Source organism: Saccopteryx bilineata, chromosome 9, assembly GCF_036850765.1.
Source record: "Saccopteryx bilineata isolate mSacBil1 chromosome 9, mSacBil1_pri_phased_curated, whole genome shotgun sequence".
In the NCBI taxonomy this organism is placed as follows: domain Eukaryota; kingdom Metazoa; phylum Chordata; class Mammalia; order Chiroptera; family Emballonuridae; genus Saccopteryx; species Saccopteryx bilineata.
Genome location: NC_089498.1, coordinates 73,094,206 through 73,116,607, shown reverse-complemented (window position 1 = coordinate 73,116,607; position 22,402 = coordinate 73,094,206). Strand labels below are relative to the sequence as shown.

General features: G+C 44.3%; 2 protein-coding genes across 2 annotated transcripts in view; one reads left to right on the top strand and one right to left on the bottom strand.

Moving 5' to 3' along the window:
• Nucleotides 1-8,944, bottom strand: part of SGPL1 (sphingosine-1-phosphate lyase 1) — a 72,000-nt gene extending 63,056 nt beyond the window's left edge. Inside the window, exon 1 of the mRNA XM_066243296.1 lies at nt 8,887-8,944. Coding sequence (XP_066099393.1) covers nt 8,887-8,929 — 43 coding nt within the window. The 5' untranslated portion in view covers nt 8,930-8,944. The remainder of the gene's footprint in view (nt 1-8,886) is intronic.
• The window catches only part of TBATA (thymus, brain and testes associated), a 43,174-nt gene continuing 20,792 nt past the window's right edge, over nt 21-22,402 (top strand). Inside the window, exon 1 of the mRNA XM_066243302.1 lies at nt 21-81. The gene's annotated coding sequence lies outside the window, so the exon portion shown is untranslated. The remainder of the gene's footprint in view (nt 82-22,402) is intronic.

Below are 22,402 nucleotides of genomic sequence, written 5' to 3'. Positions count from 1 at the left end.
CGCGGCCCCGCTGCTCGCGGCGCGCACGCCTCTCCTGGGATCCACGGCGCGTGCGCGTCGCCTACTGACCAGGCCGAACTGGTAAGATTCAACCTCTCTTTCCAGTCATCAGCTTCTCCTTCAGGCTTCTTTTTAAAAAAACAACATACTGGCCACATGTGGTCACTTGTAGCCCTTGAGAGAATTGGCGTGCAGAGCACTACAAACTGATCTAAATAAACGACCCAAAACGGATTCTAGAGGAGGCCTTTGAACTTGCCCCTTGCCTTTCACCTGGAGACTTACATCGAGGTCAGTGATTAAGGGACATGAAAACTATCTTAATGGAAATACTATACCCATCCTTCCCCGCCCCCAACAAAAATGGAGAACAGAGACTAGACTAGAGGTTGTGGAGGAGGAAGAAACTTTCCTCCACCCTCAAGATTCTTTCCGCTGGTCTAATAATCAAATAGACATAAATTAGAAAGAGAAAATGACCAACTTTAATTACTAATACGTAAGTGTGGGGACCCAAATACATGAAAGGTTCAGGGACAGAAAGGGGAAAATGAGATATATGTGACATTCTGAGCTAAGGATAACATAAAGCACCTTGGGCCTGACCAGATGGTGGTGCAGCATAGAGCCTTAGACTGGGATTCGGAAGACCCAGGTTCGAAACCCCAACGTCACCAGCTTGAGTTGAAGGCTCATCCGGCTTGAGCAAGGGGTCGCTGGCTTGAGCCTGAAGTCGCTGGCTTGAGCAAAGGGTCACCCACTCTGTTGTCGCCCCCTCCCCCACCCCATCAAGGCACATATGAGAAAGCAATCACTGAACAACTGAGGAGCTGCAACAATGAATTCATGCTTCTCATCTCTCTCCCTCTCTCTCTCTCTCTGTCAAAAAAAAAAACAAACCCTCGTGGTTTCAGAAGGTAATTACAGGAAGAACACATGTTCAATAAGTCATTTGTCCTGCTGTATACATAGGTCATAAGAAGTTATTGCTGGTGATAACTTATCATGGGCGAGACCGCTAATATAAAGGGGTGGAGGAGGGAAGGACAGATGTTTCTCCTGAGCCCACATGGCCTCAGTTACTTTTAGCTCAAAATAATCCTCATATCACAGAGGTACATCTTGGGTGGTTCATTTTGAACCCCTACAAGATGTTGGGCAAAAATGCCACCAATATTTTATTTTTATGAGCAATGTTGGGAACCATCTATTATTTAAGTTAAAGTGCCCACCATGATCACAAAGGTCACCCTTCATTTCCAGATGAAATACCGTAACTAAACTCAAATAAGTTTTTCATGACTTGCTCACATTATCATGATAGTAATTCAGCAGAAGCAGAAAGCAGCATAGTTACATATAACAACCAGTGATCTGCATACCATATTTTTTCAAGTTTTTTTAAATAACACCAAGAAGGAATCTTAACAAAAATGACACTAACAAGGGCACCAATTCCATCCCTTTGCAAAATGTCCTGACAATAATTTGGAGTGTCATCATCACTATCATTATCCTTATCTAGGATGCAATTCCTTGTTATCACAGCTGCCCTCCTCTGCATACCACGTCAGTATTTTCTAGTGTCCCTGCCAGAATGTTAAGACCCTGAAGGAGTCAAGCATTTTATCTCTAGGCTTGCTCATGCTCACCTCACCCCATCAAGTCTCAGACATCTTTATCATCCAGAGTGCCTGAGTCAGGCACTGACATTCCATATTCTTATCCTTCTTGCTGCTGTTCTCCACAGACATGCACTGTCAATGTTGAAGGGTCAGAGAATGTTCTGGAACCTCTTGCCAATGCCTACTCATCAAGAGTTGCTGAGATTCCAGGCATGTCCTCCCCACTCACACTTCTCCACTCTTCTGCTTTCTTTCTTTTAATTATTATTGATTTTTTTTTTTAGAGAGAGAGAGAGAAAGAAAGGAAGAAAGAAAGAAAAAGGAAAGGAAAAGAAAAGAAAAGAAAAAAGAAGAAAAGAGGAACAGGAAGCAGCAACTCCTAGCTGCCTCTCCTATATGCCTTGACCAGGAAAACCCGGGGTTTCAAACAGGCAACCTCAACATGCCAGATGGATGCCACCTTATCCACTATGCCACCACAGGCCAGGCTGCTTTATTTCTTTTTCAGATCCTAGGATCTGTTCTCCCTAGTCCCCTTCTAGGCTACTACCTCCCACCCTTTAATCTAGAATCTCTGTGCCAGCTGACTGGAGGGCAGAGTCCACATGCAGTGCCTTCCTACACCTCTGCAGCACAGCTTCACTGCTAACACATAGTAAGCAGTCTGTTGATTCTTTCCAGATGAACAAACCAATTCAATCATATTGACTAATCCTTACTGTTATGGACGGAATGTTTGTTTTCCCCCAAATTCATATGTTGAGGCTCTAACCACCACTGTGATAGTGGCTTTGGGAAATAATTAGGGTTAGATAAGGTCATGAGGATAGTGCTCCCATAATGGTATTAGTGGGCTTACAAAAAAAAGGAAGAGACACCAGAGTGCACTCTCTCTCTCTCCCTCTTCACACACACATGAAGAGGATGTCATATGAGCACACAATGAAATGGTTGCCCTTTGCAAGCCAGACAAAGGGTCCTTACTAAAAACAAATCTTCAGCACCTTGATCTTGGACTTCTCAGCCTGCAGAATTGGTTTGTTTGTTTTTTTAATTATTTATTTATTCATTTTAGAGAGGAGAAAGAATGAGAGAGAGAGAAAGAAGGGAGGAGCAGCAACTCCCATATGTGCCTTGACCAGACAAGTGCAGGGTTTTGAACCAGCGACCTCAGCATTCCAGGTTGACACTTTATCCACTGCTGCCACCACAGGTCAGGCCCAGAATTGTGATAAATAAACATCTATTGTTTGGCCACTCAGTCTATGGTATTTTGTGATATCAGCCCAAGCTGACTAAGACACTTACTTTGCCAAGAACTATGCTAGACACCTTGGCATCTAAGGCCCTCTTTCTGTCCTAACTTGCCCAGATCAGGTGACTCTTGTCATCAGTCAACATGTAAACAAAGCATTAAGGCCCAGAGAAAGTAAATGTTCGTCCCAGGACACACAGTAGGAATGGGTGGAGGAGTTTGGATAGAAAATTAAGTCTTCAGATTTTGATCAGAGGACCTAAAATATGCTTGTTGATTAGGATCAATGAACTTTTTCTAATTTTTATTTATTGATTTTAGAGAGAGGGAAAAGGAGAAAGAGAGAGAAACACCGATTTGTTGTTCCACTTATTTATGCATTCATTAGTTGATTCTTGTTTGTGTCCTGACTGGGGATAGAACCCACAATTTTGGTGTAGCGGGACAATGGTCTAACCAACTGAGCTACCTGGCCAGAGATCAAAGAATGTCGAAAACAGAGGTACCTTCAGCTATTTGCTAGCTCAACTACATAGTATAGACATAAAGAAACAGAGGTCCAGAGAGGAACATGACTCCTGACAGTACCTGGCAGAGCCCAGAGGCCTTGTGTGAGTGTGTACACACTTGTGTGTGTGGGTTATCAGGCCACTGTCCTCCTCAAGCCCCACTCCCTCTGACTGCAGAGTAACATCAGGAATTATAAGAGAAGCAGCCAGAAATAAAGGATGCAGGAGGATTAAGGAGGAAAAAACATCAGCCTTCACTGGGGAAATTACACTGTACCAAAATGGAACAGAATCCCCACTGACTGTCTTACATGTCCTAGCTGTGTCGGTGAGCCCTGGGAGAAGAGAGCAAAGGGGGTATAAATAGAAGAGAATACTATAATTTAGGCTGAAGGGAGGCAAAGGTGGGCTGCCTGGGGCTTCCATACTCTGAGTGTGGTTTCCCAGAGAGCAACACTGGCATCGTCACTTAGGAGCTTGTTAGAAATGCAGGATCTTGGAGCCCCACTTTAGACCTACTGAATTTGAATCTACATTTTTTTTTCCCCGAAGTGAGAAGCAGGGAGGCAGTCAGACAGACTCCCTCATGTGCCCAACTGGGATCCACCGGGCATGCTCACCAGGGGGCGATGCTCTACCCATCTGGGGCGTTGCTCTGTTGTGGCAGGAGCCATTCTAGCGCCTGAGGCAGAAGCCATGGAGCTGTCCTCAGTGCCTGGGTCAACTTTGCTCCAGTGGAGCCTTGGCTACAGGAGGGGAAGAGAGAGATAGAGAGAAAGGAGAGGGGGAGGGGTGGAGAAGCAGATGGGCGCTTCTCCTGTGTGCCCTGGCGGGGAATCGAACCCAGGATCTCCACACGCTGGGCTGACGCTCTATCGCTGGGCCAACCGGCCAGGGCCTTGAATCTACATTTTTAACAAGGTCCCAAGGTAATATATATGCACAATAAAGTCTGAGAAGTACTTCCCTGGGGACCGTGCTTGATGAGAAAGTACTATGTTTTTATTAAGATTGCATGTTTGAAATGCTTTAAGTTGGTTGATGATGAAAAGTATGGGGGTGGTGAGGAGAACTCCAGGGTCATCATGGTGCTTTCCAGGAGAACAAAAGGTTGGGAGGGGTTGAAATGCCTATGGGGAACCAGCAAGGAACTGAAATCCCACTGAAGACAGGGCTTGGGAGGAGGCGGGAGTGCAGAAGATGGTTGCAGACTCTTTTCCCAGGTGGTTTATTCTGTTTAGCCTGAAAGGACTCACTGCAGTATTTGGATCTACCAATTGGTGAAATAATCCACGCCGACAATTCTGGTTCTGCTTAAAGTGGCAATTCTCTAGGACCCATTGACAACCCTACCCCATACACAAGTGCACATGCCCCAACCCTCAAAAGCCAGAGCACACTGCCCATGCTTCCGTTCCTGTCACTGACACACCACACTCAGCTGGGAACCTTGGGGGAAGTTTAGCTCAAGGCAGGGCTGTAGACAGATCTTAGTGGATTTGCAGCTTCTGAATCCCTCCTAGAAAGGGATGGCCCGCAGGAAAGCCCCTGCAGGACTCCTGGAGGCTAGAATGCCCTGCCCAAAGGGGCATGGAACCAGCCAACTGAAGCAGGCTGGGTTGATCACAACAGAACTGGCCACCAGAGAACGGAGAAACTAAGAGCCAGCCAGATGTAGAGGTACCAGCAGCAGGGAGTGTGTGCCCTGATGTTGCCACTTGGGATGAATAGCAAGTGCAGTAGGTCACAGAGGTGCATGTCCCAGGTGCCAATTCAGCCAAAAGTCGGAAAGGCCAAGACTTCAGGGAACCAAGTTCTTTCCCGGGGAAGCCGCACTTTTCCTAAGGAAGCCCCCATTGCTACCCAGGCAGCACAATCACTCCTAGCAAAGCATCAAAAACAGAGAGCCACTGCTTATCAAAAACCAAATAAATACAACTGTTCCTGAGCAGAAGGACGCCCGCTGGGTCTGCAACGACAAAGTAGCTTTGAAGTCAGGTGAACAGGCTTCTCCCCTGAGAACCCTGGGTGATCTCAGGCAAGTTAGTTTAACAGTCAGAGCCTGGGCATCCTCTGTTACAAAATAAGAGCTAACAGCATCTACCTTAGGACTGGGAGGGCAATTGTAGGCTATGGATACACATACACAACACAGGTCCTGACCCACAGTAGGCATCCAAGAACTACAGTCTCACCCCCTCCTCACGTGCCTAGGGTTAAGATACCAAGCTGGGCTCCGACCTGCTCACACAAGCCCAGCCCCCTCACCTTGTTGCTCTAGGTCTGGTTTCATTCCCCATCGGGACCTGATTCTGACAATTGATTCATCCTTCCAACCAGTCCCCTGCATACTAGGCCTTTTCAAGGCTTGTCTGAGAGGTATAGGTCTACTTACTGTTTTCTTATAGGGTTTGTTTGTAGATCAGTAAGTCCCCAACCAATCAAACTCAATGCTCTGTTATGAGAATTCCAAAATATATTTCTTACAAACAGGGAATGTACTACTTGTACTTATAATTCTTTTTTTTTTTTTTTTTTTGTATTTTTCTGAAGCTGGAAACGGGGAGGCAGTCAGACAGACTCCCGCCCAACTGGGATCCACCCGGCACACCCACCAGGGGGCAATGCTCTGCCTCCTCCGGGGCTTCGCTCTGTTGCGACCAGAGCCACTCTAGTGCCTGGGGCAGAGGCCATGGAGCCATCCCCAGCGCCCAGGCCATCTTTTGCTCCAATGGAGCCTCAGCTGTGGGAGGGGAAGAGAGAGACAGAGAGGAAAGAGAGGGGGAGGGGTGCAGAAGCAGATGGGTGCCTCTCCTGTGTGCCCTGGCCGGGAATCGAACCCAGGACTTCTGCACGCCAGGCCGACGCTCTACCACTGAGCCAACCGGCCAGGGCCTATGCATGAACCAGAAATAGATAAGAAATCTACTTCTTGTATATAAAACTGGAGTTTTTAGTTCATGATACTATGAACTGACCTTTCACCTACATAATGTTCTGGCAGAGCATTCAAAAGATATGCCCTGGCCAGTAGCTCAGCAGATAGAGCATTGGCCTGGCGTACGGACATCCAGGGTTCAATTCCCGGTCAGGACACCCAGGAAGTAACCATCTGCTTTTCCTCCCCTCCCTCTTCCTCTTCTCTCCCTCTTTCCCTCCTGCAGCCAGTGGCTTGATTAGTTCGAATGTGGCCCTGTGCTGAGGATAGCTCATCAGAGGGTGTCAGCCTCAGGCACTAAAGATAGCTTGGTTGAGAGGCCCCAGCGAGGGTTGCCAGGTGGATCACGGTGGGATCCTTGTCAGGGGCATGCAAGAGTCTGCCTCACTATCTCCCCTCCTCTCACCTAAAAAAAATAAAATAAAAGGTAACAAAAGATGTGCAGGATTCGAGACAATTTCTCATTGTGAGGGCCTGTCCTTCCAATGTCTGTTTCACAAGACCTCCAGCCTACATCACTGAACGCCAAAGAAACAGCTCCCTTCATTTCGACAACTGAAACTTAAACATTTTTCTGGATGCCTCTTAGGAAGCTGAGCTGTCCCGCAGAGACCTGCCATTGTGGACTGATACTAGGAATGCACTCAAGCACAAGATTCATTTTACTATCTACAGCTGAGTATCTGTCAAGCTATAAGGTTTGAGCATCATCCAGGCCCGTACTTCCCATTTAGCATTGAGCATCACAGTCTCCAAGGAGCTTTTCAAAATCCATGTGTTAGCGCTCTCCTGCAGACCTAGTGAATGAGGAATGAAGTCCACACATGTACTTTGAGCACCCCAAGATAAGAGTTGTTAAATTCTGTATCCATTCTCATCCATTTCTGCATTTTGCCCCCACAACCAGTCCAGACTGAACCAAGAATTCACAACATTCCAGCCCCAGACCCAGGTCCAGAAAATGTAGTGAAGCCTATGGGGTCTTGCGCAGGCTTTGGACTCCTGTGCTGTTTGGCTTTGGATGCACCGTTTACCCTTTCTGGGTTTCAGTTTCCTCACCTGAAAACTGGGTGCAGAGGGGAAGCTGCTCTCCAGTTCTGTCAGTTTAGAATTCTCTGTGCACTTCTTGGGTGGCACTTCCCAGAAGCCTCTGTTTGAAAATTCCACCTCCCTGTCCCCAGATTCCCAGGAAGGCCCTCAATCATGAGGTTATTTGGTTGTCATCCTGGTGCTTTTTGGAGGATGTGTTGTTGCCAGAATGCCCTGGGAGGCCAGGCTCCCTGTTCCCTCCCCTACCAGTGTTGACACAGATGGGATACAATAAAGAGGCCCATAGTAATAGAAGTCCTGAGTAAACAGAGGACCAAGGTGGCAATTACAAACCTTGGCCTATGGCTACTCCTTGCCTGGCCCTGAAGAACTGGTTTCCAGGGCTGACACACTCAGAGAGGCTGAGCTTTGGACAGCTGAGCACACCTCTCTCCTGAGCTCAGGGGTCAGGGTAAGAGGAGAGGTCATCCATCTCTACAAGGGGATGAATATGTTTTATGAAAGAAATAACTCCATGCCCAGGGAGGTTGACCTAGGCAGAGACATTAAGGACAGTTTGAGCTAAGAGCACAGGATGAGCAGGAATTAACCAGGAAGAAAGGGTCAAGAAAGTATTCTGGCTGAGGGACCTGTACATTCCAAAGCCTGCAGGAAGGGCAGTGTGGCCTGAGAGATGACAGTGATGGGGAGGGGAGAGAGCAGCTGGTATGTTGGTCAATTGGGACAAATGTGTAGGGCAGGTGTGCAAATGTTCATGGCTTCGGGGGCCCAGGCAAGTAAAGTGTTTGCTACCACTTGAGAATGTAAGCCTCAGGCTCATTCATTCATTCATTCAACTATTAAATGCTAGGTTGCAATATCCTGAGAGGAGGATGTCTCATTGCTCAAACAAGATCCCTGCTCTCACACAACTTATATTCTAACAAAAGAAAACAGACAAATATATTAAATAATCTATCTGGTAAGTAAGAAGGTGCCAAGAGCTATGGAAGAAGCAGCAGCAAAGCTGAGTGTGAGAAATAGACAATGTGGGGCCTGGGACAGCATGTCACAGGTGCTGCCATTTTAAATAAAATTTAGATGATAAGATGGGATCCACATTTCAATTTTCCAAACAAAGTCAGAAATCCAGACTATTTGGTAAAAATTTCTCAATTTTAAAATTGTGATGGAGCCTACCAGAGATTCTTTTCATCCTCTTTGCTAGGGCTACTTTGGTTCTTTAAACAATAGGGACAGTTTTGGCACCCCAAGAGGGAGAGCCCAGTGAAAGGGCTTGTCACTGCCCCATAGAAGCAACCTTCAATATTGCAGGAAAGCCCACAGCTACCACTTCTTTTATAAGCTCAAGCTAGTCAGAAATCCTGTTTTCTTAGGGCAGACACAGAGGGGTTACCCACAGAACCCCGTTTGCCCGAGCTCTGTTGGGAAGATGGGGCTATTGCTTCCGAAAGAACTGAAGCTCTCCCCAGAGCAGAAATGAGGCTGAGTGCTGACATTCCGCCACACCTGATTTCCTCTGGGCAGTGGGAGTCAGAGGCAACACGCCCATCACTCTTCTTTCTTCATTAGCAGTAGGAAAGAGCGAGCCAGCATAATTTCTAGATAAAAAAGAACAAAAAAGTAAGACCATGTTGTTTTTCTTGTTGCAATCTACATAATTTATCTTGTGATTCTGACTTAACTTGCTGAATTACCCCCACTGTATCATCCATGTTTGTTAATTCCATCTTTTTCAGCCGAGATGGGGGTGGGGGAGTCTCTTCTTGTATGCTGATTGCCGAGAGATGTAAAAGGCCATAAAGGGGAATATGACTAAGGTATTCCCAGAACTTTGGACAACACATTCAATTGTTTTGAAGTTAAAAGTCTACCAATCAAAGAGTAGAGCTTGAATGAATTTTCACTGAGTGAACATCAGTGTTCAGCCCTTAGATCAAAAAACAGCATTGCCATTTCAGTTGCTTTTTAAATAAATGCCACTGAGGGCTGAATGCAGATCATAAGCTTCTGGCCTGAGACCTTGGGTCCTTGTAGGATATAGTACTTTGATTTTTATCTAAAGAGCAGCAAGCAGCCACTGAAGTCATTTTAATCAAGGAGCCTACTGTATCACATTTGTGTCTTAAAACAATCTGCTGTAGCAGAGGTCCCCAAACTTTTTACACAGGGAGCCAGTTCACTGTCCCTCAGACCATTAGAGGGCCACCACATACAGTGCTCCTCTCACTGACCACCAATGAAAGAGGTGCCCCTTCTGGAAGTGCGGCGGGGGCCGGATAAATGGCCTCAGGGGGCTGCATGTGGCCCAGGGGCCGTAGTTTGGGGATGCCTGGATAGAGAATGGCTGGGAGAAGATCCAAATGGGCAGAATCATTACAAGGCTTTAGCATTCATCTAGGCAAAGAATGAAGATGGTTGGCTCTAGGGTAGAATGATGGCATCAGTTCAGAAGACAAACTGTTGGAAAGTGAGATAACAGATTAAAACAACTTTCCCAGAACCATAGACGGCTTGTGACTTGGCTAGCACATTTTCATGTGTGTCTCCCAGCTGGGAGCCTCGGAGGAGAAGTCACATTCATAGCTCAAGGCAAACCTACCTACATCTACTGGTCTATACCTTTAAATTGCTACAGAAGAATTGGGGTACCTCTCCCTTAACCATGGAATTCTTTCTGACTTGATGGTTTCCCCAAAAGTAGAGTTGGTTGCATTACTAATCAATAGAGAGGTTGCATGCATGCTGATGCTATTTCTATCTACTGTCATGTTATGAATTGAATTGTGTCCTCCACAACAATTCATATGTTGAACTGCTAACTCCCAGTACCACAAAAGGAGACTTTATTTGGAAATGAGGTCACTGAAGCTATAATTAGTGAAAATGAGGTCACACTGGAGTAGAGTAGAATCCTATCCCAATATACCTAGTGTTTTTATAAAAGGGGGAAATTTGAACGCAGACGTGCAAACAGAGGATGCCATGCAAAAATGAAGGCAGCAATTTGAATGATGCTTTTACTAGTCAAAGACTATCAAAGATTGCCATGAAACCACAAGCAGGGGGAGAGGCATAAGACAGATTCTCCTTAGCCCTCAAAGGATCCAGTCCTACCAACACCTTGATCTCAAACGTCTAGAATCCAGAACTGTGAGATAATACATTTCTGTTGTTTAAGTCACTCAATTTATGGTACTTTGTTACAACAGCCCTAGAAAACAAATACACCTAGATCCCCAAACTAGCCCCAAACTTTAGTAAGCCAATGAAAGAGAAATGGGAAGGGCAGGGTGATACAACCATTATAATGAGCAGCTTTGCATCTCCTTTGAGCATTCAAGTGTCAGAGTAGTGGTTGGGTGAGGAAGCCCCAGAATCCATGAGGTCTACTGCAAACCGGCTTCCTGGTGGGCAAAAGCCACCTGAAGCTAGCTAGTCCTTATGGATCTGTTTGAGGGGACTGCTTCATTCAGTTTTAGGGTAGAAACCAACACTTGCCACTTAGGGACAGATATTGCAGGAAGAACTGAAGAGGAACCATTCACTCAGACATTGTATTTTTATTTTTTTAAGATTTTATTCATTGAGTTTTTTAGAGAGAGAGACAGACAGAGAAAGAGATAGAGAGAGAGAGAGAAAGTGGGGGAGGAGCGGGAAGCATCAACTCAGTTGTTTCTGGTATGTGCCTTGACCAGGCAAGCATGGGGTTTTGAACCAGCGAACTCAGCATTCCAGGTCAATGCTCTATCCACTGTGCCACCACAGGTCAGGCTCACTCAGACAATTTAAATGCCTACTCTTACTATCTACTTTCCATGCATAATTCAAGTATTTCAAATATTTAAACCATTTCCACTGGCTGCCCAGTCAAACATCTAGTTCAGCACTCCTTGGTTATTGCATTATCTTAGACTTAATTAAATTCATTTTATTTGAATATTCCTACAAGTCCCTTCAAAAATCTTACAAAGTTTCTAGCTGGAAACAAGAGACTCCAAGGGAACTACTCAATGTTATCTCAGGACACAAACTCACAACCATAAAAACAAGTCAAACTCAGGCCTGTGGCAGACAGTCAGTTACAGGACATACATGAATAGGCTCAGCAGAGGTTTGTCTGGACCGAAACCCAGGCTATGTGGAAAGCACTGACCTGTTAAGTCTTCCATAAATGATAACCCATAGCACCAATCATATATCCATACATGAACTGATCTATGAATTAGGTTATATATGGAGAAGATGACCTCAAAGAGAAGACACTGTACAAAACCAAGCTTAATTGCTCTTCTTGAACTTGGCCCACAAGCCCTCTTTCGATCAGCCAGCCCCTGCCTCTCTCCCCTTTCATCTCCCCATTTTCACCTCACCCTAAGACTTTATGCCCAGGCATACTTAGAGTCATTATGGAATTTATTATTCAATCTGGTACACTTTTGAGACTGAGGACATAAGTTTTCTGAGAGAACCGGTATAAACTGTACTGTTCTGAGCAACCTGGGACTCCTGATCTCCCTAGCCATATGGAACTACTTAAGTTCCCATAACATGTTATGGGCTCTTACATTCCCAGACCTTTGCATATGCTTTCCCTTCTTCTTGGGCCATCCTCTCCTACCTGGTCTACTTAGAACACCTATAGCCTGCTCCTTTGTCTCCAAGAATCCTGGGTGGGCTGGGGCTCTCCTTCTCTTGTGTTTCCATTGTTCCTACCACTGATGACATTCTGTGTTAATTTCTCTGGCTCTCCACAAGACCAGTAACATCTTGAGGACAGATATTATATTTTTTCATCTTTGTGTTTATGCTATAGATACTCAACAAGTACATGTCTAATCAATGATTTTTTTATTAACTTGGAGAAGAGGTAAGTGTGAAAACTAACTTCAAATGTCTAAAAGGTTGTGACCACAAAGAGGACCTAGGCTTGATTTATGTCACCATAAGGATAGAACAAGACTACTTACTGGAAGCCTCAAGGAGATATATTTCAGCTCCATATTAAGAACTTTCTAGCGAACAAGACTCTACAGAAAACAACCAGGCAGCCTCAGGCAGCAGGCAGTTCTTTGCCACTAGAACTGTTTTGTTGACTAGCATACACTTAGTAAGAATTTTGAGGCAAGGATTCAGGCACGTAGTGGGTGAATAGCCTGGATAACTAACTACTAAGACTCTGTGATTCATTCGTTCATTCAACGTGCATGTACTAGGCACCAGGCATTGCACTAGGAGCTCCATGGATTAGCACAAAACAAACATGCCATTTAACCATCACGCAGAGAAGGCCTTGTGCTTGGTAATGAAAAAGACAGATGTAGCCTCTGACCTCTTGGAGCTTATAGGCTTGCAGGAGAAATATGTGTAATTGTAAGGATTATTGGGGATTAAAAAAGAGTGTGAAGGGAGAAATTGGGGTGGGGTTCAGAGAAGAGACATTTAGGTTGAAAAGGAATGAATATAGGAAGCTTGTTTGGTGCCATGACCTTAGACTTTTCTGTAGGGCTCAGACTTCTCTCTTATCTAATGCCTGCTCTTCCAGTTGGACAACCTTCCTGTCCTAGACTAGTCCATACCTGTCAGCTTCAGAGCTATAAGTCTTTCTCAGATGACAGGTGACCAGGTAAGTTTGAACATATCAGGGGAGACAGGTGGGTGACCATGTGGGGTCTTTAGTCATACCCCTTTTTTCTTCCCCTCTTCTCTGAAAGACCATCAGAAGACTATCACACAGACTTTGGGACAGTAGAAGAACAAGCAATGCCATAATAGATATACCCAGGAACTGAGCAGATACTCAAACTCTTTGAGCGCCAACCCTAATCAAACACCAAACAGTAATGACCACAATTCAGAACTCCAGGTATGAAGCACAAAAGACAACAGCTGAGCCAAGAGGCATGGGATCACAGGATTTTCTCCTTTAAACTGATGAAGAATAGCACCAGGATAATACAGCAGCCATTCAAGAAATGTTTGCTTAATATTGATAAACAAATTTTTTAAATACCATGCATCAAGCCTTCACATGGGCCAGGCATGTGCTAGATGATTATAGATACATTATCTTATTTAATCATCAAACAGTCCCATAAGGTTGGCAGAATTATTATTTCTATTTAACAGATGAGAAAACTAAAACTTAGAAGTTATTACAACTTACCTAGGGCGATATTTCTAAAGAATGGCAGGCCTGAGTGTCTTCAGAGCCTGTACTCTAGCCTCTGTTCTAAAACCTTTCATGGGGTTAAAGGAAATCCCATCAAAGCAAAGTGGGTCAAAATGAGCTACTCTCTCTGAACACCAAAGGTAGAGGAGGAAACCCTCAGCAACTTTGCAGGAGAAGAGTCTAAATCCTGAGTTCACAGTATAGGCAAAGTCAAAAGAAAAACAATAAAGTAAGAAAAAACTTTTTATTACTCATATTATAATATGCTAACCTAATATATAATTCATATGTCCATATAAAAAGGCCTAACAAACAGGAAAATTGGCAAAAGATACAAACAGCGATCACAAGAAATATATACAAACAGCATTTAAACATATAAAAAGATGGTTCAACCCCCTCACTAAAGAAATGTAAATTAAAACTAAATAAGTTAACATTTATATCCTAATAAACTTGAAAACCTTGTGGGATGCAGCTATCATGGCCTTAAATGTATAATATATTTGGAAATAAGGGAACTGAAAGTCAATGACTCAAATACCCATTTCAAGAAATTTTAAAAATAGCTTGGCCTGTGGTGGCACAGTAGATAGAGCACCAACCTGGAATGCTGAGGTCACCAGTTCGAAACCCTAAGCTTGTCTCGTAAAGGCACATACAAGAAGCAACTACTATAAGTTGATGCTTTCCATTCCCCCTCTTTCTCTCTCTCTCCCCTCTCTGTAAAATCAATAAATCTTTAAAAATCTTTTTTAAAAAAGTATAAAAATACCAGCAAATTAAACCCAAGGAAACTGGAAGAAATAAAATAAGAGAAGCAAAAACCAAAATTGGTTCTTTGAAAAAAAATAAAGCCCAGACCAGTTTGCTCAGTGGCAGAGTCTCACCCAGCGTGTAGATGTCCCAGGTTCGATTCACAGTCAGGGCACACAGGAGAGCTCATCTGCTTTTCCACCCTTCCTTCTCCCCCCTCCTCTCTCTCTCTCTCTCTCTCTCTCTCTACCTCTCTACTCCTGCAGCCAAGGCTCCATTAGAGTGAGTTGGCCCCAGGCGCTGAGGATGGCTCCAAGGCCTCTGCCTCAGATGCTAAAAAAAATGGCTCTGGTTGCAACGAAGCAATGGAACAATGCCCCATATGGGCAGAGCATCACCTCTAGTGGGCTTGCTGGGTGCATCCAGGTCAGGGCGCATGTGGGAGTCTGTCTACACCTCCCCTCCTCTCACTAAAATAAATAAGTAAATAAATAAATAAACAAAAACTAAAAATAATAACCTCTGGCAGGATTGACCAAAGAAAGAGAGAGAGAATGACAAATTTAGTCTAATATCAGGAGTGAAAAAGAAGATATCACTATAGTCCCTAGAGATAATGCAAAGATATGACCTATGCTATAAACTTGCAAATATAAGTGATATGGAAAAATCCCCAGAAAATCACAATGAATGCCAACACCAGCATGACAAAAATGTTACAGTTATTTGACAAAGACTTTATAGCAGCCATAATTTTTTTAAAATGCTTCAAAGAGCAATTTAATGAGCACATCTGAAACAAATAGGGAAAACTTCGATACATGTAAATTTGATAATTTAGAAAAAAATGAAACAATTTCTTGAAAAACACAAACCACCACAATTCTACTCATATTAAATCGATCACTTGAATTGTCTTATAACTGTTAAGGAGATTGACTTCATAATTTAGAAATTCCCCCAAAATAAATCTCCAAGTCCTGATAGTTTCACTGAAAAAAGTCTAGCAAACATTTAAAGGAAAATTGCATATATACATTTTATACAATCTCTTCCACAAAAAAAGAACACTTCCCAATTCATTTTATGAAGCTAGCATTAACCTGACATAGAAAACAAACAATGACAGTACATAAACAGAAACTACAGACCAGCCCTGGCCAGTTGGTGCAGTGGATAGAGCATCAGCCCAGCGTGTGGACATCCTGGGTTCAATCCCTGGTCAAGGCACACACGAGAAGCAACCATCTGTTTCTCTTCCCCTCCCTCTCCCCTTCTCTACCTCTTCCTCTCTCATAGCCAGTGGCTCAATTGGTTAGAGCAGGGGTTGGGAACCTATGGCTCGCAAGCCAGATGTGGCTCTTTTGATGGCTGCATCTGGCTCGCAGACAAATCTTTAATAAAAAAAATAATAACGTTAAAAATATAAAACATTCTCATGTATTATAATTTATTCATTTCCTACCGCTCATGTTCATGGTTGCAGGTGGCTGGAGCCAATCACAGCTGTCCTCCAGGAAAACACCAAATTTTTATTGGATAATGCCTAATGTCCACGGATTGTTGTGAGGTCAGAAAGTAAACTTCCTTCCTTTTAATCAAGTAGTCAGCTAGCTAATTGCAGAAACCCTTTTGACGAAGAAGATGGCTAAAAGAAAAAAAGATGAGGAGTATCATACTTTTCAGCAAGAATGGACAGAAGAATTTGCCTTTGTGGAGAGAGCAGGTTCTGCAATGTGTCTAATATGCAATGATAGCCTGACCGGGCGATAGTGCAGTGGATAGAGCGTCAGACTGGGATGTGGAAGACCCAGCTTCAAGACCCTGAGGTCGCCAGCTTGAGCGTGGGCTCATCTGGTTTGAGCAAAGCTCACCAGCTTGGACCCAAGGTTGCTGGCTCGAGCCTAGACCGTTACTCAGTCTGCTGCAGCCCCACGGTCAAGGCACATATGAGGAAGCAATCAATGAACAACTAACGTGTCACAAAAAAAAGGATTGATTGATGCTTCTCATCTCCCTTCCTGTCTGTCCCTATCTATCCCTCTCTCTAACTCTCTCTTTGTCACTGTAAAAAAAATGCAATGATAAAATTGCATCGATGAAATGATCAAATATAAAGCAGCACTTCGACACACGCCATACTACATTTACATCGAAATATCCAGCGGGGGACAGCAGGAAGAAAGCATGTCAAGAGCTACTGTGCAGAGTGCAAGCTAGTCAGCAGCAACTCTGTGTTTGGACCCAACGAGGTGATTGGAATTCGGCTAGCTTTGCTGGTGCTTTAGCAATTGTGAGAAATGGAAAGCCATTCACAGATGGGGAGTATGCCAAAACATTCATGCTTGATGTTGCCAGTGAACCTTTTGATGACTTTTTGGATAAAGACAAGATAATCAAATGAATAAAAGACATGTCTCTGTTGGCAAGAACTGTTCACGATCGTACCATCATGATGGCAAATCAAATGGAAGCAACACAAGTGAAGGACATAAATGCAGCACCATTTTTTTCTCTCGCTTTGAATGCGTCAACAGACGTAAGCCATTTATCCCAGTTCAGCGTGATTGCAAGGTATGCTGTGGTGACACACTACATGAGGAAAGTCTTGCTGTTTTGCCCATAAAAGAGACAACAAGAGGGGAGGATTTATTCAAGTCTTTCACTGAGTTCACTAAAGAAAAAAAATCTACCGATGGATAAACTTATTTCGGTGTGTACTGATGGTGCTCCGTGCATGGTGGGGAAAAACAGAGGATTCATAGCACTTCTTCGTGAACATAAAAAGAGACCCATCCTAAGTTTTCACTGCATCCTACATGAGGAGGTGCTTTGTGCTCAGATGTGTGGCGAGCAGCTTGGTGAGGCGAAGTCGCTGGTCATTCAGGTGGCCAACTTTATTGTTGCCTGAGCTTTAAATGATCGCCAGTTTAAAACACTGCTGGATGAAGTTGGGAATAATTATTCTGGTCTGCTTCTGCACAGCAATGTGTGTTGGTTGTCAAGAGGGAAGGTGCTCAGCCGTTTCGTGGCTTGTCTGAGCGAAATCTGGACTTTTCTTGAAATAAAAAACGTCGAGGCCCTGGCCGGTTGGCTCAGTGGTAGAGCGTCGGCCTGGCGTGCAGAAGTCCCGGGTTCGATTCCCAGCCAGGGCACACAGGAGAGGCGTCCATCTGCTTCTCCACCCCTCCCCTTCTCCTTCCTCTCTGTCTCTCTCTTCCCCTCCCGCAGCCAAGGCTCCATTGGAGCAAGGATGGCCCAGGCGCTGGGGATGGCTCCTTCGCCTCTGCCCCAGGTGCTAGAGTGGCTCTGGTCACAACAGAGAGACGCCCCGGAGGAGCAGAGCATCGCCCCCTGGTGGGCAGAGCGTCGCCCCCTGGTGGGCGTGCCGGGTGGATCCCTGTCGGGCACATGCGGGAGTCTGTCTGACTGTCTTTCCCCGTTTCCAGCTTCAGAAAAGTACAAAAAACAAAACAAAAAACAAAAAACGTCGAACATCCTGAGTTAGCTAACACTGAGTGGCTCCTGAAGTTCTACTATCTCATGGACATGACTGAACATCTGAACCAGCTCAATGTGAAAATGCAAGGCGTTGGAAATACAGTCTCATCCCTTCAACAAGCAGTGTTTGCATTTGAAAACAAGCTGGAACTCTTCATCACCAACATTGAAACATGTCGTTTACTACACTTTGAAAAACTGGGAGAGTTTAAAGATGCATGCACAGCAAGTGACCATGCTCAATATCTTGATCTCCAGCAGCTAGCAGGCTTCACATCTAATCTCCTGCAGTCATTCAAAGCACACTTTGGAGAATTTCGTGAGTGCACTCGTCTTTTTAAGTTCATCACCCATCCACACGAGTGTGCAGTGGACAGCACTGACCTGAGTTACATCCCCGGTGTCTCCGTCAGAGATTTTGAGCTACAAGCTGCTAACCTGAAGGCCTCAGACATGTGGGTGAATAAGTTCAAGTCACTGAATGAAAATTTGGAAAAACTTGCATGACAGCAAGCAGAGTTGGCAAGCAAACACAAGTGGGGAGAAATGAAAAAACTTCAACCCACGGACCAGCTGATTGTCAAAACTTGGAATGCGCTTCCTGCCACATACCACACACTGCAGCGTGTGAGTATTGCTGTATTGACAATGTTTGGCTCTGCATATGCATGTGAGCAGTCTTTCTCACATGTAAAGAATGTTAAGACCAACCTATGATCACGTTTAACGGATGGAAGTCTCAATGCCTGCATGAAGCTTAACCTCATCACCAGACCACAAAGCCATCAGCAAAACCATGCAGCACCAGAAGTCGCATTAATGGTAAGAAGTACTTTATCCATCAATTGGTTAGTAACAGCATAACAACGTTATTAAAAAGAATTCAGAGACTTATTGTACTTTAAAAGTGTTAGTCTTACATAAAATGCACACATTTACTTGTATTTGGTGTTAAACATATTGTATGGCTTTCATGGAATTACATTTTAAAATATGTGGCATTCATGGCTCTCTCAGCCAAAAAGGTTCCTGACCCCTGCTCAACTTAATAAAGAACATCTACAAAAGCCCTACAACTAAGATTATATTTAGTGGTTAAAGACTGAATGCTTGCCCTCTAAGATCTGGAACAAAGCAAGGATGCCCATTCTCACCACTCTTTATTCAACATAGTATTAGTGTAGTAGGCAGATAGACAGACATAAGCAGAGCAGGGACAATAGGCCAGGTACAGAAGGTCACCAGGGTGGAAAGCCTCAGGTGCCTAGCAAAGGGGAAGACAAGGACCTCACCCCAGGGTACCTTTTCTTCCCCTAGTATATCACTGGTCATGTAGTTTTTTACCCTCTCCTGGCACATTGCTAGTCATGTGGTAGACCCCCTTAGAGGAGGAACAAGGGGCCAAAGAGTGGCCACATGGGAGTCCTTGCATGATCAATCTCTTAAGCATTAAGTCTGCAAGACAATTAAATTTGACCTGCATCATGTAGACCTCAAGTATGTTTCAGCTCCAGACCCAGAGAAGCAGCAAAACTAGGCAAGCTAATCTCAGGACCAGCTGCATTGACTAATGGCCCCCTACCTGCTGCCAACCAATCAGTGGAGACAACCCGAAAGGACACACCTGGAAAGCTGATGAATATTCTATTGAGATCCTGCCCTGTGACCACCCCTAAAATTTCCACCCTTAAAAGCCCTTAGGATGGAGGACCCAGTGCACTCTCTCTTTGGGGAGGACACTTGTACTTGTGCCTTTCCTGTCCTCCTACTCTTCCCCTCACTCCTCGTGAGTTACTATTACCTTTTTCTTTCATAAGCTTCAAAGATTCCTTCTTTTGCTCTTTAACTTGTTTTCTGAGCCCATTTCTTCTACAACTCACTTCTTCTCCTTCAGTGACTTTCTAAATGAACTTTCTCTTATAGTTTGAGTCTTGGCTCTGAATTCTTTCCTAGCCAAAACTCAAGTACTGAGGCTGCTAACACCTGGTGCCCTTCGTGCCACAATATTAGAAGTTTTAGCTAGTGTAATAGGCAAGAAAAGGAAATAACACACAGACTGGAAACAAATAAATAAAACTCTCCCTATTTGCAGATGATATTATTTTTTGCATAGAAAATCCCAAAAAATCTACGTCTCTTCTAGAACTAATTAGTGAGTACAACAAGGTAGCAGGATACAAAATTAACATACAAAAATCTATAGACCAGGCCTGACCTGTGGTGGTGCAGTGGATAAAGCGTCGACCTGGAAATGCTGAGGTCACCGGTTCAAAACCCTGGGCTTGCCTGGTCAAGGCACATATGGGAGTTGATGCTTCCTGCTCCTCCTCCCCTTCTCTCTCTGTCTCTCTCCTCTCTCTCTCTCTCTCCCTCTCTCTCTCCTTTCTAAAATGAATAAATAAATAAACTTAAAAAAAATCTATAGACCAGCCTGACCAGGCAGTGGCACAGTGGACAGAGCATCGGACTGGGATGCAGAGAACCCAGGTTCAAAATTCCGAGGTCGCTGGCTTGAGCATGGGTTCATCTGGTTTGAGCACAGTTCACCAACTTGAACCCAAGGTTACTGGCTTGAGCAAGGGATCACTCACTCTTCTATAGCCGCCTGGTCAAGGCACATATGAAAAAGCAATCAATGAACAGCTAAGGTGCCACAATGAAGAATTAATGCTTTTCTTCTCTCTCTCTTCATGTCAGTCTGTCCTTCTCTTTGTCTCTTTCTCTCTCTGTCTCTGTCACACACACACAAAAATCTGTAGACTAGCAATGCGCACATCAACATTGAAATTAAAAATACAATACCATTTACAATTGCTCAAAAAAAACTTAACAGAATATGTATGAGTTTTGCATGCTAAAAACTACACAATGATTATGGAAGAAATCAAAGAAGATTTAAATATATAGAAAGACATACCATACTCATGGTCTGGAAGAATCAATTTTCCTCAAATAGATATCCAGGTTTAACTTGATTCCTATTAAAATCCCAGCAAAGGCCCTGGCCGGTTGGCTCAGTGGTAGAGCATCGGCCTGGCGTGCGGAAGTCCCGGGTTCGATTCCCGGCCAGGGCACACAGGAGAAGCACCCAACTGCTTCTCCACCCCTCCCCCTCTCCTTCCTCTCTGTCTCTCTCTTCCCCTCCCACAGCCAACGCTCCATTGGAGCAAAGATGGCCGGGGCACTGGGGATGGCTCCATGGCCTCTGCCTCAGGCGCTAGAGTGGCTCTGGTCACAACAGAGCGACTCCCAGGATGGGCAGAGCATTGCCCCCTGGTGGGCGTGCCAGGTGGATCCTAGTCGGGCGCATGCGGGAGTCTATCTGACTGCCTCCCTGTTTCCAGCTTCAGAAAGATACAAAAAAAAAAAAAAATCCCAGCAAAAATTTTTGTAGATACTGTATAGATAAAGATTACCCATATTTCTCCATGTATAAAGTGCTCCCATGTATGAGACGCACCTTAATTTGGGGGCCTGAAATTTGAAAAAAAAAAAGTATTACATAAAGTTATTGAACTCGTTTTATTCATCATAAAATTCATACAACTCCTCATCACTGTCAAAATTTCCATCCATTAGCTTGTCCTCATCTGTGTCTGATGACAAATCACTTCTTCAACAATGAGCACAAAAACAAGCGAGAAAAAGTGGGAAATGCAAGTAAAAAAAATCTACAACCACTATAAAAGATGCACCCAGTTTTTAGACCCCAAATTTTTTGTAAAAGGGTGTGTTTTATACATGGGGGAATATGGTATTCTAAAATTTATATAGACAGGGAAAAGAACTAGAGTAGCTAAAAATCTTAAAAAACAAAGCTGGTCTGACGAGGCGGTGGCACAATGGAGAGAACATTGGACTGGGACGCGAAGGACCCAGTTTTGAAATCCCAAGGTCACCAGCTTGAGCATGTGCTCAGCTGGTTTGAGCAAGGAGCAAGGCTCACCAGTTTGAGCCCAAGATTGCTGGCTTGAGCAAAGGGTCACTCGGTTTACCATAGCCCCTCCCCACCCCCCACCCCCACCAAGGCACATATGAGAAAGCAATCAATGAACAACTAAGGTGCCGCAAGGAAGAATTGATGCTTCTCATCTCTCTCCCTTCCTGACTGTCCTTATCTATCCCTCTCTCTGTCTTGATCACAAAAACAAACAAACAAACAAACAAAAACAAAGCTGGAAGTCAGTGCTATTGTGATTTAAATAAGAAATATATATCTGGTCTTCAGGATATATATTTAAACCCTTAGAATTTCCTAAGTCATTGGAGAGATAAAGGTATCTTTTTTTATGCATAATAAACCCCTTTCAACCACATCTGGGTTTATGGTAATGAAATGACTTTTGGTTGCCAAGGGAACCTTTCAAGCTCTCCCCCACATCTGGGGAGGGGAAAGGGATTGGAGGTTGAATGGCCAATGGTTTTAATCTATTATCTATGCAATGAAGCCTCCGTAAAAACCAAAGAGATAGGGTTTGGAGAGCCTCCAGAGTGGTAAATGCATGCGTGTGCTGGGGCAGGGTGCCCCTTAGTTCCACAGGGACAGAAACTTCAGCACTCAGGACCTTTCTGGACCTTACCTGTGTACCTCTACAT